A 17,858-nucleotide genomic window follows, 5' to 3' on the forward strand; every position below is an offset into this window, starting at 1 on the left:
AGTGGAAGTCATTAGATAAGTATAACAGAAAGTAAAAATGGACAATTAACAACCCATTTATATTGATTATCAAGAGAATCACTTAAGTTGTGTGGTAAGGCTAGGTACTAGAGGTTTTAGTTTTGGGCTCAGATGGTACAATCCTGTTTACTACTAATATCAAGTGTTAAGATCCTATTAATATCACTGGTGCTTAGATTTTACTTTTAATATTTGTGTATTATTCATGTATTCAGTTTTGCTACCTGTAAAATACACATTTGACAAGACAGGCAAGACACATTTGTGGAGAGCTACTTTGAGGAATGGCATAGGTTATAATCTTATTATTTTTAACACTGAGAGCATTCTAAAAAAGGGGCAATAACATCCTAGAGAGAACACTCTAAATAGAGTAATGAAGAGTACATCCTTCAACTTGGTACAACATCGAGTGCTTGGCCCTGTACATACTCTTTAAGCAAAAACTTTGGATAGTGTTCAATCCACACAGTTTTCCCTAGCATCCAAGCTGCACACCAGATGCACCTTGGTGAAGGAGAAGAAGAACTCCAGAAAGTCACCCATCTCTTCCAAAGCGAAATATCCAGGACAGGTGAGATGAAGCATCTTCTGGAGGTTCCCAATTTTCTCTCAACAGAGGTACAGAGAAAGCCTGGACTGCTGTCTCAAACCAGATACTAAACCTGCAGACTTTTAACGTTTGATAAATATGGCAGCATTGGAAGCTGGTTTCAATAGAATTGCAGAACAGCCCAGGTTGGAAGAGACCTCAAAAGGTCATCTGGTCCAACCTTTCGTGGGGAAGGGAGTTTAGGTGAGGTTATCTCGCACCCTGTCCAATCGCATATCGAAAATCTCCAGTATTCAGCCTTGGTTTTGCCATTCAGTCCCTGAAGGCTCCAGTTAGTGATTGCAACATTTGTTAGTGTTTATTGTTAATAAATTGAAAATTATTTCCTCATTTTTTGTGAAAGTAAAATCAGGTTTTTACCACTTAATCCCAAATATTTAATAAATGAAAGTTTTGTGTATATTTACGCCTGTATACTTGGAAGGAGGCATATAGGTGAGAGAAAGCATTTTGAGGGAGCATGAATCACATACTTTTCACAAGGAGACCAGATTCGGTAATTTGGTTGTGAGAGCTGCAGTCTCACCAATGTCAGAGTGCTGAAATGGAGAGGAGGTGCCGACCTCTAGACAGGGCCAACAGTTCAGCAGGTTTTACTCTTTTTAGGATTCAAAATTCTCTTTGTCAATTTATGCCTTGCATTAGCTACTTGAATAACAGAGGATTTCAGCAGACCTACAGGAGCAGTGGCTTAACCGTTCCAGTTTTATTAAGTCACAGACTTGGAATCTTTCTGTCTGTGAGTCATGTTTTAACTCAATTTATCCAAAGGAAACCTACCGTTAACTGTGTTGCTGTACTCAGGAGGTTTGGAGCTGCTCATTAAAAGTTTTAAGTGGAGGTTTTGTTTCATTTTTTGGTAATCATTGTCAAATACTGCAGGTTATGACTATGTCAAGTTACTCCACAAAAAACTGCCTGTTTCATTTGGTGTAATACCACTGCCTGACCCATGTTTATAGCATTTTAACATTTTAAATAAATATAATGGTGTTTAGCTCACATACATATACAAATTCAAATGATGGCTTTTTACTCCTTTTTGTTTTGCTTTGCTTGCCCCTATTTTGTGCATTCTCCTTATATTCATCACAAGCTCAGCTTCTATCTACTTACCTTTTCTTTTTTGAGAAAGCAGTTGTTTTCCATTCTAAACATATAACCAAACAGACTCAATTTAATTTTCTCCACTTCAGTTATGATGTATGACTATCTTGTATCCTAATTCCATCCTTTCAGTCTTGATATCATATACAACTTTGTGCTAAGAATCTAATAGTAGCATTTTTTCTTAAATGTCAAAATTTAAGGTGAATTCAAATAGGCAGTGAACAAGGATATCCATCACAATAAATTTTGATTGTTTACTTTCTATCTTCTTCTATATCCGTGTTCTTTAGGACAATAAAAAGTCACAAAAAGTGGGAAAGAGTGTTCTGAGAAAATTTGTTCTGTTAGTGTCATCTTTGGAACTTTACTGTCAACTTTCTTGCTGTTAATTTACTCTTACCTTCTCTGATATTGGTATGCCTATTGTAAAACAACAATAAAAACAGAAATAAGAAAAATGAGGAAATATAAAAATTAGAATAAGAAGCTTCAAAAATTGGCTTACTAAATTATCTATTTTAAGAAACCATCAGACATTACCTAAATAAATTGAACCAAGAAAGCTAGGAGCTCTTTCACCTGATTTCAGATCATGGGTAAAAACAAATCAATAAAACAAATGTTGTAATTGAGTTGCTCTGATTTGGTTTTAAGTGTTATTTAAAAAATGGAATCATAACAAAAGATACAAAAACTTTTTTTTTTTTTTTACTTTATGTTCCTTTTATATATAAACATAACGTATGGATGAATGGTGCTATAATATAAAGGACAATGAATATGCTGTTGATATGAGTAGCTTTGTTTAGACAGAAAAATAAGTATGTAACTACCTAATATCTTTGAACATGCTGAAATAAAAGCAGTTAAGTATTATGAAAAACTCCTTTTAGCCACAATAAGTGAACCGGAAACTTGTTAAGAATAAACTTTGCAAGAATTTTGATTCCAAGTACTTGAAATGGTAGCAGTGTAATTATAGGATTTACATACAGTAATTTTTTCAAGAGGAGGGTGAGAATTATGTAGTCCATTGCTACTTGCACAGAGTGTCCTCCTGTGGACAGGGATTATGTATCTATCAAAACACAAAAGAGAGTTTTTGCAGTCTGGATTTTACTTTTTGCACATTTTGAGCAAGATATAAATATTCAGATATTTTTCTACACTGTTCCAAGAAATGTCTACAGTTCCTTTTACCATGGAAGAGTTACCCACAGCTCCATTGGCATCAAATGGAACTAAAAAACTGTCATAAAAATAGAATGCTGGTTTTCTCCTTTAAAGAAAATACCAAATTACAATTAAGCAAACACAAAACAAACCATGCCTTGTTCTCTCCCTAGATTCCTTACATTGTTCCTTACATACCTAAGCATGTCATTATTGACTACTCTTTGTTAATCATTAGTAGTGATTGATGCTAACTACATTAAACCTCATTTATCATCTTATTTCTAATTTTTTTCTCTGATGGTTTAATTGACCCATCCTTTCTAATAAATTTCAGAAATCCCATTTATAGCTTTTTATTAAATATTACCCCATTTTAGATGGTTTTTTTGTTTCTGGAAGATTATAGGAAGTATTGATATGAAAATGCTTTAATCAATGAAAAAAATTGGAGAAGTAAGAATATCCAGAATCATGCAACTGACTTTTAATTGCTTGAAAACATGTTCTGTTTATTTTAAATAATATATGAGATCTGTTTTGTTACTGCAAGAACACTATTTAATAGAATTATGGAACATAATTAAATACAATTAACTTTTAAAGTGCAAGTCCTCTAAAATACACTGGTGTATTTGCAGCTGCATGCCAGGATTCACTGGAAAGAACTGTGAGGAAGTAATTGACTACTGCAGGCTGCTCAGCATCAACTGTCTGAATGAAGGATTGTGTCTTAATGTAATTGGAGGATTCACTGTAAGTAATTTAATACATGTTAAACTAATTCAGTGCTCCAAAGTATAAAAGCTTCAGACAAGCAGAACTTGAAATGCGTTCATTACTCTAAGAGACAAGAGGGACATACATTTATGTGTTTTATTTATTTAAATCAATAACACAAGGATGATTCACTTGGGTAATATGGATTTTTTTATTACTTTTCTACTGAGACTGTGTTTTGTACTATATCAAGTAATAGAACTGAAGAGTATTTTTATAGTAAAAAGAACGCATAACTAATTGTGGTCCAGTGCTATTATCCACACCGATGATAATCACAGCTATGTTGCAGCCTTTAAAAATACATTGCTTGAATTGAGAACATCTGTTGCCATTGTTTTAACCAGAATCAAACTAGTAATCTAAACATAAGCACATTTAAACTTAATACAAACTTAAAAGTTTGATGATGAAACTACAGTGCAGTGAGGTTGATTCCAACTGACAATTTGAAAAAAAGTAATTCTGCTTGTTTTACCTCTCAAAATAGCTCCTGAAAATGTTGAGCAAGATCCATCACATACCAAGATTCTTCTGGCCGTAGCTTGTCAAAAAAAGGAAATAGTAGTTTCTCCAATGGCAGTAATTGGGAACAACTTAAAGGTTACTCTGAGCAACCACTCATTCTGCAAATAACAGGAGATGATCACAGAATCACAGAATGGTTGAGGTTGGAAAGGACCTCTGGAGGTCATCTTGTCCACCACTCTGCACAAGCAGGGCCACCTAGAGCCATTTATCTAGTCCCAGTCCACTTTACCTGTTTGGGTCTTCAGACAAAACGTGTTAGGATTACTCTTACTCCTTCCTTCAGGGAGTAGGAAGAGTCGTCTACGCTGTAAGAGAAGGAGAGCGGGAATGGAGGGTGACAGCGAGGCTGGCAGGGACAGTGTCCTCACTACCGAAGGGCACAATCCCTCAATACCCCCAAGAACAGAGCAGATCCACAGATTCAGCCAAAGGTCCAGTCACCACCAGACAAGTCCATTGTGATGAAGCAGTCGTGCGGTCAAGCTGGGTAGTGAAGTCAACAGATTAGAACCAGCAAGATACAAAGCTGGGTACAGGCGTACTGACAAAACGGCTCTGGGAAGGATCTAGCACAAAGGCCTGAGCTTCAATGCAGCTCACGAGTAAATGGCTGGAAGTGTGGACATCTCAGAGGCGAGTTCTGTTTCACAGTAGGATGTTCCAAAGGGACAGTGCTGGGCCGCACCAGAGCTCACCCTGAACACAGGCAGTTAAACCCGCGGGAGAGGGGGAAGAGGTCCCCAAGGAAGAGTGCAGAGAAAGATGATTATAGGCTGCTCAGGCCAGCTAGAGCCTGTTGATGCATTCAAGGTCCTGACAGTTTCTCTGAATATTCCTTGTGTGTAATTACTCCTTCAGTCTAAATATCATCACCTTTCTTGTAGTCACAAACGCTAAGGAGGTGTTGATAACTTTCTCCCCAAGGCTTTCCACCTGACTCCTTGTGTTTGCTCATGTTCCTTGAGTCCTACCTGATCTGAAAACTGCTATATACAGGTGACCAAGAATTATTTCTCCTATTTACTAATGGGAACAAAGGAGAAAAAAAGATTCCAGTCCTTTGTTCAAAGTGGCCAGCCCGTATTTTTCCACCTTGTTCTGTGTGCACATTCTAAGTTAAATACTGTTGTGGACTTTTCAAGTCTCACTAAGAATTAAATTCATAGCACTGTTGACTGTATTACTGAAATTAATTACTGCATCTTGTCCTTTCCCTTAGTCCCTGATCTTAATTGCCAGGAGCAGCTGTTTAGGTAGACCTGTTACTTATACAAATACTTGCACTTCCACAGATATGTAATCAGATCTATAGGAGATCTGTAACAAGAATTTTATTTAAGAGCATGATAAGTTAGTGAAGAAAATACATGTAAATTATAATTTCAGAAATTAATGAATACTGTATTACTGAAAGAAATATGCATGTTGTATCTGCCAAATTCTTAATTCTGATGAAAATTGTTTAAAAATTTGTGTTTTAAGAACATTTATTAATTCTACCTGTAAATATATATTAACTAGAGCAATAGTATATAAAAGGACTTTAACACAAAATCTGAGGTTGTTTACAAAATATTGCATATTAGTGATTTATGCTAATAGAGTACCAAAACATCCATACTTAGAAGAACATAATTCTTGCTTTGTTGAGTATACTATTTATAATATACCCACAGAAGAATAAAATAGATCACAAGGAATTCTCTCTGAGAATTTGCCTCTCCTTATTATTGATAGCAGATGAAACAAACACTGAGCCCAGTTCTGCTGCACTGAAATAAAGGGGTTCATGAAAAGATATATTGATTTAAAAATGATTGTGTCTCCCAGTTAACTTACCTACATAGTAGAAATATTAGATTCCAAACAGAAACATTGCTTTTAGCTCTTTTCAGCTACTTATATCAAGCAATAGCAAAAATTACAGTATAACAATTAGAATGCAAAAGCGATATAATTAATCAGTGAGTACAATGTGTATGACATATGCAGACATCAAAGTGAATACTAACCAAACACAAAAAGAAATTAAAACCCGAAGTTTTAGGAAAGCAAACAAAAATTGGGTACCAAGTTTTTGTGTAGTTAGTAAGTGCGCTAACATTTACTTCTAGACTCAAGCAAAATAGGTGTATAACAGTAAATGTTTTCATAAAATAATCCTCAAAAATACACTTCCATGACCAGTATAAGATGTGATTCTTTCCTAGCAGACATTGAGTTAGACTGTAAGACGGAGCTAAATGACCTGGCACAGTAAAGGTTGGATTTTTTTGTTTAAACATCGATGCCTACGGAAGTGAATGGGATGGTATAGTACCTGATAGAAAGCTAGTATGACTGGCCTTTGGGATTGACAAATACAATTGAACAGACTAGGGGAGGAAAGCATGAAGAATACTAAAGAGTCAGATACAACTTACTGGAATTTTTGTTGAAAACATACATTATACTGAACCACAATTGAAAATCATTGTCCTTTTCCTCAACGGTCTGTGGTGTGGCATCTTTATTTGGAAGATAAGCGGCTGTACATCAGCCATAGGTTAACTTCTCTTTGAAGACACAAACAACTATGGATTCTGTCCAGCCCTTTTTTTGCTTCTCTTAGTTGTAACTTTCTTGATCATAAATCATTTTTTCCCCATAGAAAATATGTATTTTCAGTATTATCAGAAAATCAAATACTGATGAGTAATTTGAGAATTCCAGCTGAGAGAAATTTGGCTGTTAGATTATTTTTTCTTTACAAAAGCAGATTTGGAAGTACTGAAGCATTCGATGCATTTGTATAAGCGGCACTAAGCAGTCCATGTAAAAAAAAAATAATCCAGAACAAAATAATTTTTAAAAAATCAGAGTGATGAATCTTGAAATCTAATTTTAAAATTTATTTTTGTTTTGAAATTAATCTCTAGTTTCATTTCAAAGGGTAGTAAATACTTAGAATTGAAACAATGGGGGTGGGGGGGTTCAGTATTGCTGTAACAGTTACTGGCACAAGTCCTTGATCACTAATTAGTATTAATTATAAGTAATTGTAATATTAATAGTTAGTCTGCTAACAATTATTATATTCAGTAATTTACTGTATGTTTCTAAAATAATTTCTGCCTCTATTAAGAAATCCCTCTGACTAGTGTGTATTAACTTTATGCTAGATAATAATGCTTAGTTATAGGAAGCATTTACTGATGACGCTGTGTCAGATAAACATGGGAATTGTTACTTCACAGGAAATGGAGCTTCTCTTTACATTTCATATTCTCATATTTCATATTTTTATATCTCAATTCTCATGCCTCATATTTCAGAGGACAGCTGTAGTAGTAACAAATAATTTCCTTTGTTCTTTCCATTGTTGCCCATCATCCTGGGAACCAAAGTCATGAAGTATATATTGAGATAGGATTTATCAATAGAAAAATAATGTGTAGTTGCATAATTAATTCCATTTAACATAGCTTAATGAAAACAGATCATACCAGACAAAGCAGATTTAATGAGATAATTTGACAGATAGTGATGGAGAAATAGTCTCTGCTGCAAGTCACTCATTAAGCAAAATAAATCATTTAATGGAGCAAGTTCAGTTCTAAGGAAAAAAAAATCTAGATCTTGATGACACTTTAATGGGTATAGTCAGTTAGATGTGTTGACACAGGAAAGTTGTTTTGTTTCCAAATAGTTGCATGTTCTGCTTTTTGTAGCACGCATACCATACGTCCCCCACCCATCCAGATGAAGCAGAAGATACCACAGTTTGTGTAGCTAGATGTTCATGTTATGGCCAACTGCCAAGATGGCTGTAAAAGACCTAGAACTCTGTCTAAGGTAAATTTGGGGGTTTTTTTATTATTAGAAAAAGTGAAAACTGATTAAAATATTATTACTACATTATTGGGCTTATAGGCGTGAAGATCTGTGAAGTAGTTATTCTAAGGTAAGATTGCAGCCTTGCTTCAGTTTAAGAAATCTGGATATCATTTGGACATGTCATTTTAACAGGTGACAAATACATTGTTTGAACATTACAGATCTTCCTCCTTCAAAACATACTGCTATGTAAAATTCTATTATATACTATTGATTTGTCAATTATTGCAAGAACCCTGCTATTGAATTTCTCCTGTTTTGCAGCTGCAATGTTGGAATCTCTTTTTTAAATCTATATAATCACTGTTAAACTTCTGAAGAAAATATAATATAGCTTATTTTTGTTTGTTATCCATCACATAGGAAAATTTTTAATTAATACTGTACTGATTTGGCAACTTTATTCTATACACCTCCACCTACTCAGTATTAGAAGAGAGGGGCCACTGTTTTAAGGAAAAAAATAAATTAAAACAGGTTTAACATAAACCATACTTTTACAGTTACTAAAGTGTGAACCAATCGCAGTTTCCAGAAGTTTATTCAACAAAACTATTAATCTGCATCATTTTGACAATATGATAACCTGCTTCTTAAAAATATTTTTTTTTAAATCTGCCCACAGAGACACATTCCAATAGACATTTCTATTTTCTTGGAAACTTTTATTTTTCTTAAATGGATTTTATAAATGAAAAGTTAGTGTTCTTAATTTGCAGTCGATAGTATTTCCTCAGTGTTTTTAATCTGAGAGTCTAAAACAATTTAGGGCTACAGGTATCTGTTATCCTTATCTTTACATGAAGACAGGGAAAAGAGGAACAATTCCCAAAGAACAGCTGACAGGGAAGAAAGAGCTGTTGTTTCTTTTGTGCTAATCGTACTGGTGCCACATGCTAACCACCCAGGGGCATGTAGTAGTTTGGGTAGACTTCTCCCAGTGAATTAGAATGGCTCTAGCAAAGCCTCTGGCACAAGGAGACTGGGCAGTAAAGGCAGGTAAAGAGGGCATCACCTGGGGAGGTAAAGCTTTCCTCGAGGTCCCAAGGTAGAATCAGGTACCTAACTATTTACCCACAGCAAGTGGCTTAGATTGAGGCAAAAAGATTTATTTTTGCTTAAAATCCCCTGTTTTTTCCTGGATCATTAGTATTAAAATAAAAAAAAAAAAAAAAAATCAAAGATACTGAAAAAATATAATCAACTAATTTAGTACAAATTATGAGAATAACAGAACTGTCAATTATTGAATTTTGGAAGCCCAGAAAGAAGTGCAGTTTCTAAAACACAAGAGTGGGAAAGTCAAGACTATGAAGACTGTCAAGTTTCTGACATACCATCTGTCTTTACTTTCTAGAAAGAAACCACTGAATTGCATAAAATTTACAGAACTCACAGGCCAGTTATGATTACCTACAGAAGTACATTTGAGGGAGAAGAAGGTGCAGCCCTGCAGCAGTTGCAAGCAGGCAATTTGGAATAGCTACACGCTCTTTCCAGTTTCTGCTCTGCCACACACTTCGTATGGAAGGGCATGCAGATTAAAAACACATCCCACTTTTTGCAGGGTGTAAAAATGCTCATTTGTAGCATTTTTTTTGCCTAACACCTCCTTACTATGTTACGAGCAACTATCTTTCAACTTACATAGTCTCCACAGCGTATCCAAGTCTATTTTGTCAATATGCCTTTCTCCCATCATCCTGACAAACCACTGATTCGTGCAACGTTATGTGCTTACAGCTAACAAAGGAATTGAGTTATATAGACACAAAAAGCTGAAGCTAAAAGATTAAGCGAAAGCAGTGCCGTTGTAAGGTCCATTTCCATTTGCCTGCACTACACTTGAGACAAGGACTAAGGAAATTATACTTATTGCCTGAATAGCAGGGCTGCGTTGGCAAGCAAATAAAAGCTAGAGCAGCGTTAAAGAGACAATCATCTATATTATCATTCTGGGTTTTACAATTACACCTACTGTTGGCCATTCAAAGCAAATATTTAAATTTTCTTTCAGAAGCTGTACTGACACCTGAATGTGAAATTTTATCTTGGAATCCCTGTCAGTGGATGTCCTGGTGCCTTCCAAAAGAGCAGCAGGAATTGCTGCCGATTTCTGGCTAGTGTTCATGCAGTGCAGTGGAAGGAGACTGTGCTGTTAAGGGGGAGTGAAGCTAAGGAAAAGTACCGGTTTTAACTTCTCTGACTAAATTGCAGAATATGTGTTCTGTAAACATCAGGTGTTTGTATAGGCCTGGGTAACAGTGATTAATGAAAACATGTACCAACATGCATACCTTTCAGAGAACTGTTCTCCAGTCACTCAATTTTTGCTTTCTTATATGGATATGCATTTAATAGCGTATATCAAGTAGTATGATCCACTGTAACAGGACAGAAAAATTAATATAATAGAAAAGATTGGTATCTAAAATCTTGCCCTTGCAGATGGCTCTGTGACTGTTTATGTTACATTCTTTTGATCCTTTTCCTCACAACCCTATATCAAAGCCATAGCTGTTATAGTTGGAGTTTTATGGTGAACCTGAGATATTTCAACAACAAAGTGTGAACCCAGAGGATATATGGTTGATAAAGTAAAACTGCGAGTACAAATGAACAATCAGTAACACCATGGGTCACATCATTATAGTTTAAGTTAAAAAATCTGCAAATACGTGCTGCCCAAAGATTATCGTGCTCTCTGGCAAAGCAGAAGAGGCTCGTATACGAACACAAAGAACTGCCTTCACCAAAGCCAATATGTTCCTTCTGGGGGAACGAGGGAGAGAGGAGGGAACCTCTCTTTCTCCTGTGTTTTCTCCGCATGTCAGAAAGCTGGTACGTGGTACGCATTCGGCAGAACTCGTGCAGAAATGACAGCCGGGCGGAGAAAGCTCCACGTTTCATCCCCAGCCAGCTGAGGTTTGCCCTGGTGGGTGCAGAACCAGACCCGTCAGCCAGCTGCCAGGCTGGGAATCAATCTGCTGCTTTTCCGAAGAGTGGCGAGCAGTGCCAAGGCCCGCGGTTCTCCCCGCGCCAGCCTCAACAGCCTCTCTGGAAACTCCGGGACCACCGCTCCCCTTTGCCACTTCGTCAGGTCTCCCCTGAGGAGCCGCGCTCTGTCCTAACGCTCTTCGGTAATACTTTATGCCCAGAAGTCTGGTTGAATTTATAACCCAGAAGTAAAGCACCTCTATGCGGAATTAGCAATAATCGCCAGAACTGAGCTACATCAGTCACGCTGCTTAGGTCTCATAGCCCCAAGAAGGCTTCAGACTTATCCTTAGAGCAGCCATTTCTATTTGTTGCATGAGAGGAGAAATAAGTTCTAGATAACATATCCAGAATTAAGAGGAAGCATAGCTGAGAGAAAACCTTACCTTGTTTAACAGATGCAGTTCTTTTAAAAAAAGCCACGAGGACTCTTTGAAAGCCCTCTGCACTGTATCAATGAACATTTGTTTTCTGAGTATAAAAAAGCCGTAAGGAAACAAACATTTAATATATTTGGCAAACTATATATTAAAGCAGTTGGTTGGAGTGATAAAATTGTTATGAATATTTATAACAGCTCTACTAGCAATGCTAGAAGCAATGAAAATTGGCACTGCAAAATCTACTGCTCTCAGATGCAACTTTTATACTTATGTACAACATATAAAATAGATGATTGTCATTTTCCTTTTAAAAAAAATCTAGAGTCTTTCCTACTGTTTTCTCCCCATGGACTATCCGAGCAATATAGTCTCATCTCTGTGAAGCCACTTTGCCACCATCATTAATTCCACTGATGTCTCTCCCGTATTTGTCCTTCCAGCTGCCTGTTCAAACAGCAGTAGTTCAAAGTCAGATACTTCCATTAGGGGCTACTTTTGCACAAGTTAATTAGTCCATTTTCTTCCACACTGTAGCAGTAATTCTACAGAGTTCACATAAATTTTGAAATGTCCTATACAGTTTTGTGCTTCTTCGGTGTTTACTTTGAACTTTATTGAAACAACCTTTCCCTGCTTTTCTTATTGTATTGAAATAAACAGCATCAAAGCACCCTATGTGCTTTCATATGTGCTGTTAAGTATCCCTGAGCAGTACAGAAGTTAATGAACAGTAGAAATCTTCATGTAATAAACTACACGTCCTGATTTCCAAGAGTTAATTTAAATGAAAAATATTTAGGTAAAGCTCTAATCATGCAATACCTTTACATATCTTTATACAATGCATCTTAATTGATCTACTAGAACAGCATATAATTAATTATAAATAGACAGTAAGATACACCAGAAATAACCAAAAAGAATGTTTTGTTTCATTTTTAAACAAAACTTCTGAGAAGATGACATGGTCATTTTAACCCATTGTCAGTAAATAAAAGCATAAGTCAGCAAAAATACTGAAAAATGAAATACACAAAATTGATAAACATTACAGTGAAAGATGTGCTACATGATCAATATGAAACATTGGTTTTATTGATAAAATGCAATGCCATTTCTATGAATTGTATGCAGAGGAAAAATCATTAGATGATTTTGAGATGGTGAAATTTCCAGAAGTTTAAAACAGCACGTGTTACAGTAGTATGTTACGTAAATTTGGAAGCAGACAAAAAAAAAAAAATCAGTAAATAATTGTACCTTTTTTCTTTTTTTTTCAGTATATTTTGCAAGATAATAATTTAATTCTTAAAAAAAAAAAAAAAAAAGATGTTCACTCCATGTAATGACAGATATAGTAAGTTAGGACCAACTCATTTTCTCTTTTTAAGCTAAAAAATTCACTCACGTGCCCTGGTGTTTTGTAGGCTAATGAATCAATGTTGTAAAGTTTTAAGACCTTAGCTGTTACAGGCATGGCAGAATTTATTGACAGCTATAGAATTATCCTCATTTTCATTTTCATTTTTGTACACAGTTTGAAGGAAAAATATTGTAACTTTCCCTTTCATAAAAAGACTTGTATTGCAATTGGAAGAAGTGATTAAAAGATCTCCCCAAATAAGTTCCTCAATTGAGTTCACTAAGTAGCAACATGTTTGTTAACTATGAACTAAATTTCCATATGGTCATTGCAGTTATTAACTTCCCACTTTGAGTGGCTTCTACAGCTTCTCTTAGGAAAGCATTTTACATATAGGAAAATTGTAAGCAGAAATTTTTTTTCTGGTATTAATCTAAGGATTTTTTTTCTTTATTTTAACAACTTTTCTAGCTGCATCAACATAGAAAAATAAAAATACTCTTCCTTTTTTTGTCATTTGGCCAAAGAGCATGTACTAATTTCTTTAAATCTTTTGTCATAAACTAGTCACTCAAGTTCCTAATGTTGAGAATACCTATGGAAAAAATTGAGAAATTTGTGGAATGAGTGGGGAGGGGGGAAAAAAAGGAAGAAAATCTGAGGGTAGGAAAAAACATAAGAGAACATGTAAGACAAAACAAAAACTGCAAGCATTCATACTCCATTTGCTCTCTAAATTTTGGGTTGAGTTGGGGTTTTCTCCGTGTACTTTAAAAGTAGCAGAGAAGTCTATACACACCAACATCCTTATTTTGCGCGTCATCTTACCAGGCAATTGAAAACTGATAAGGCAAAAAAAAAAGGTTATTGTACCACTTTTCAACAAAACTATCAGGATGCTGTTGGGGTGATCTCAATTCAGCTTAAAAAAAATTACTTCATGTTGGTGGAAAGTGCTGGCTTAAGCTTCCCTAAGACTTGTCCTTTAATTATCCTCAGAACAATTCAGGTATAATCTGGAAATAGTGATTTAATTCCTGAATGCTGTCTTGCCAGTAATACGTTTCACCCCAGGTGCAGAAAAGCCACTTTGCTAGATGAAAAGTAAATGTAGTTTTCACAACAATTCCATCTCTGAGAACAGATTTTTTAAGTGAACATGTATCCACTAGGAAGAGGGTTAAACTTCAGTGAACTTATTTGAAGAAGCTCTTTCTTGCAGAATGTACTTAATAAGATATTTGAAGAAAGAAAATACTAGTTAAAGAGTTTTAACCAGTAAATAGTAATGTTTAGTGACTGAGGAGATAAAAGGTTGAGTCTAGTCAATGAGAATTTCCAAATAAATACTGTACCTATGAAAAGCAATCATAAAAGAGAAGCTATCCTATAAATCCCATTTTTAGAGGTACAGCAGCAGAAAAAAAATGAGACAAGGATAATGTAAGCCCACTGCTGAATGAGGTGGCTGACATTCAGTGCCTTTGCTCTGGTTTTTACTTGCAATATCTGCTTTCAAGTTGCCCAAGTCCCTATGCTGAGTGACAAAATTTAGAGGAAAGAAGTACTATCAATGACAGAGGAATGCCAAATTAAGAATTACTTAGGCAAAGAGGGTATTTATATATATGTCCAAAGGGCTCAACTAGACAAGATCCTGAGCAACCAGCTTGGACTGTAAAGTTGACTTGCTCTGAGCAAGGAGTAGGACTATACGACCTCCAAAGGTCTGTTTCACCCTAAATTATCCTGGGATTCTATGGATGTAAACTATATTGACATACAGAAAAAAATCATATTTTTATAGGTTTTTTTGGGGGAAGCTTTGTATACTGAACGACAAAGGTAGACGTACCCATAGATACAGTTACCTCAAACGTATCACCTTGTTTTTACGTTTTTGTAGTAGTGTCAAATGTAACCAAACATAACATCAGGGACGAGGACAGTACATAGGGAGTGGCAGATGTTTCTGGAGATTAAGGGGAATGAAATCTGGAAATGGCAGAGTTGTGTATGGGTATTGTCACAACAGAAAGATGCAGGGATAGGAATTTGGAAAATGGGGACTAAGGAATATACAGCTGGCAGAGAACATTATGTTCTTCCAGGCCCTGGGAAGGTAAGTCACACTAATTCTGTTGCATAACATGCTCCTCATATCTGGGTCACTCAGGAGATGACAGCCCACTTCAGCTATCTGCTGTTTCACTAGTTTAACTCAGAGATTCGCAATGTGGAATTCCCATCACTGCAGTTCTCTTAAAGGCTTCGCTTAGCCACCTGAATACTGTTCATTTTTACAAAACATGTATATTAGTTAGTGTGATGGGTTGACCCTGGCTGGATGCCAGGTGCCCACCAAAGCCGTTCTATCACTCCCCCATCCTCAGCTGGACAGGGGAGAGAAAAATATAACAAAAAACTTGCGGGTCGAGATAAGGACAGGAGAGATCATTCACTAATTACCATCACGGGCGAAACAGACTCAGCTTAGGGAAAATTAGCTCAATTTATTACAAATCAGCCAGAGTAAGGTAAATGAGAAATAAAACGAAATCTCAGAACACCTTCCCTCCACCCATCCCTTCTTCCCGGGCACAACTTCACTCCCGGATTTCTCCACCAAGCTCCCCCAGCAGCACAAGGGGGACAGGGATGGGGTTTATGGTCATCACATGTTATTTTCTGCCGCTTCACCTCCTCAGGGCGAGGGCTTGTCACACTCTTCCCCTGCTCCAGCGTGGGGTCCCACCCACGGGAGACAGTCCTCCACGAACTTTCTCCAACGTGGGCCATTCCCACGGGCTGCAGTTCTTCACGAACTGCTCCAGCATGGGTCCTTTCCACGGTGTGTGGTCCTTCAGGAGCACACTGCTCCAGCGTGGGTCCCCCACGGGGTCACAAGTCCTGCCAGAAAACCTGCTCCGTGGGTTACTCTCTCCAAAGATCCGCAGGTCCTGCCAGGAGCCTGCTCCAGCGCGGGGTTCCCATGGGGTCACAGCCTCCTTCGGGAACCCACCTGCTCCAGCGTGGGGTCCTCCACGGGCTGCAGGTGGATATCTGCCCCACCGTGGACCTCCCTGGACTGCAGGGGGACAGCCTGCCTCACCAGGGTCTTCACCACGGGCTGCAGGGGAATCTTCGCTCCGGCGCCTGGAGCATCTCCTCCCCCTCCTTCTGCACTGACCTTGGTGTCCGCAGGCTTGTTTCTCTTACATGTTCTCACTCCTCTCTCCGGTGGCTGTTTTCTTCCGCATCCCAACTTTTTTTCCTTCTTAAAAATGTTATCACAGAGGCGTTACCACTATCACTGATTGGCTCAGCTTTGGCCGGCGGCGGGTCCATCTTAGAGGCGGCTGATATGGGCTCGCTCTCTCTCGAACACAGGGGAAGCTTCCAGCAGCTTCTTACAGGAGCCACCCCTGTAACCCCCCCCTGCTACCAAAACCTTGCCACATAAAACCAATACAGTTAGGGAATCAGAGATCACTGTAATGGAAATGTTTAGAAGACTGATAGGTCGGGTCAGTTTTAAACTTTGAAACAAAATTTTATTGAATTAATTTGTAAACAGCATACTTCATGCTAACAATTTTTACACGTTGTTAGTCATTCTCACTACACCTACATACTGTTATTCTGTAACACTGACATTGTAAAATATCTGTGATTGTACAATACTATGGAGTTGATGGCATATAGTTAGTGCTGATGGCTATGGTCCTTGGTGGTCCTTAGTTCCCAAGGTCAAGGTAATCTTGTCCTTTGGAAACTTTTTGTTACTTGTATGAGGTGCAACTACACCCATCTCTGTCCCTTTGGTGGTCACATTGTCCACATACTCATGTAAAATGCGTATACATTGTGCCTGGCTACATCCTCCAGTGTTCTAAAATACTTTTATGCTACTATGGCCATACTGTTCTATTCCCCTTGTAACTGGATTCAAGGCAAGGTACTATTAATTATATTCTGATCAGGGCACTTGTAATTTATAGGTTTCATAGGACTCTTTGCAGAAGTTAATATAAGCTTGTATTCCAATAGAATATTTTCAGTGTCATTTACTTTTTTGTTTATGGTTATAACCAGTGTCTTCCATTTTTTTTAATGGTGCACTGAGGTCCTTGAAGGATATTGAAGTAAAAAGACTCTGCCAACATTTTTCTGTCATAATAATGCTTAATAATAATTCTACCATAATAATGGAATAATAATGCTACCTGTGTGTTCCTATGGTTTAGTTCCATTTTTTTGTAAATGAAACTCTTTGTCCAATGAGTCATGATTGTATTGTCATTGTCCCAAAACAAAAGACGTCAGGTGTGAACACTACCAAAGATATCTCCATTACTCTAGAAATGTATTTTTTCTTAGAGGAGCCGCTCTAGCCTTGTACTCAAAAACTTCACTAGACAGCTTCAAATCTTCCCCTTTCCTCTGAAGAAATTATTTCTAGTTATTTTAGTTAACAATAGGGTCAGAATGTATAACAGGAGCCCCATATTATGTTTTCTCATTACTAGCTGGCCACTGTGTTCGTCCTGCAGGCTGTGTTAGTATCACTGCCTGGTTTCTCCCTCACCTCCAGGCCTTTGAAATCCTTTTTGCACACTCGGTTCTTCTGTTCCTGCGGGCAGCTCCATCCCTCACAGCCAGCAATTATCTTGCCATTTACTCCTACTCATGTGTCCTACACTTTTTCAACAGACATGGTAGATGAGTTCTGCCTCGTTCAACTGTTTTATCATCTGCAAATAGAGGCATGAAGAACAGTCTCAGCTGGATGTAACACTCTGCATTCTGCCGTACTTTTGCTCAGTAGTAAAATACAAGACCGAAAGAAATTTCTACAAACTTTCATGTTACATTTTCATTTTGTGTTTCCTCTGTGGTTGTTTTTTGTTTGTTTGTGTGTTTATCTAGTGCCTCTGTGCCCCTGGATGGACAGGAGAATTTTGCCAATTTGCTGAAAATGCATGTTTAATTTACCCAAATAGTTGTTCTG

The 17,858-nt window shown here is 37.2% G+C and overlaps 1 protein-coding gene across 1 annotated transcript in view; it reads left to right on the forward strand.

The window, feature by feature from the left end:
- EYS (eyes shut homolog (Drosophila)) overlaps window positions 1-4,736 on the forward strand; it is a 67,682-nt gene extending 62,946 nt beyond the window's left edge. The window contains exons 5-6 of the mRNA XM_010565832.1: window positions 3,559-3,673; window positions 4,512-4,736. Coding sequence (XP_010564134.1) covers window positions 3,559-3,673; window positions 4,512-4,736 — 340 coding nt within the window. The remainder of the gene's footprint in view (window positions 1-3,558; window positions 3,674-4,511) is intronic.
- The last annotated feature ends 13,122 nt before the right edge of the window (window positions 4,737-17,858 follow it).

This window comes from Haliaeetus leucocephalus, unplaced genomic scaffold, assembly GCF_000737465.1.
Source record: "Haliaeetus leucocephalus isolate CR32 unplaced genomic scaffold, Haliaeetus_leucocephalus-4.0 Scaffold195, whole genome shotgun sequence".
NCBI lineage: Eukaryota > Metazoa > Chordata > Aves > Accipitriformes > Accipitridae > Haliaeetus > Haliaeetus leucocephalus.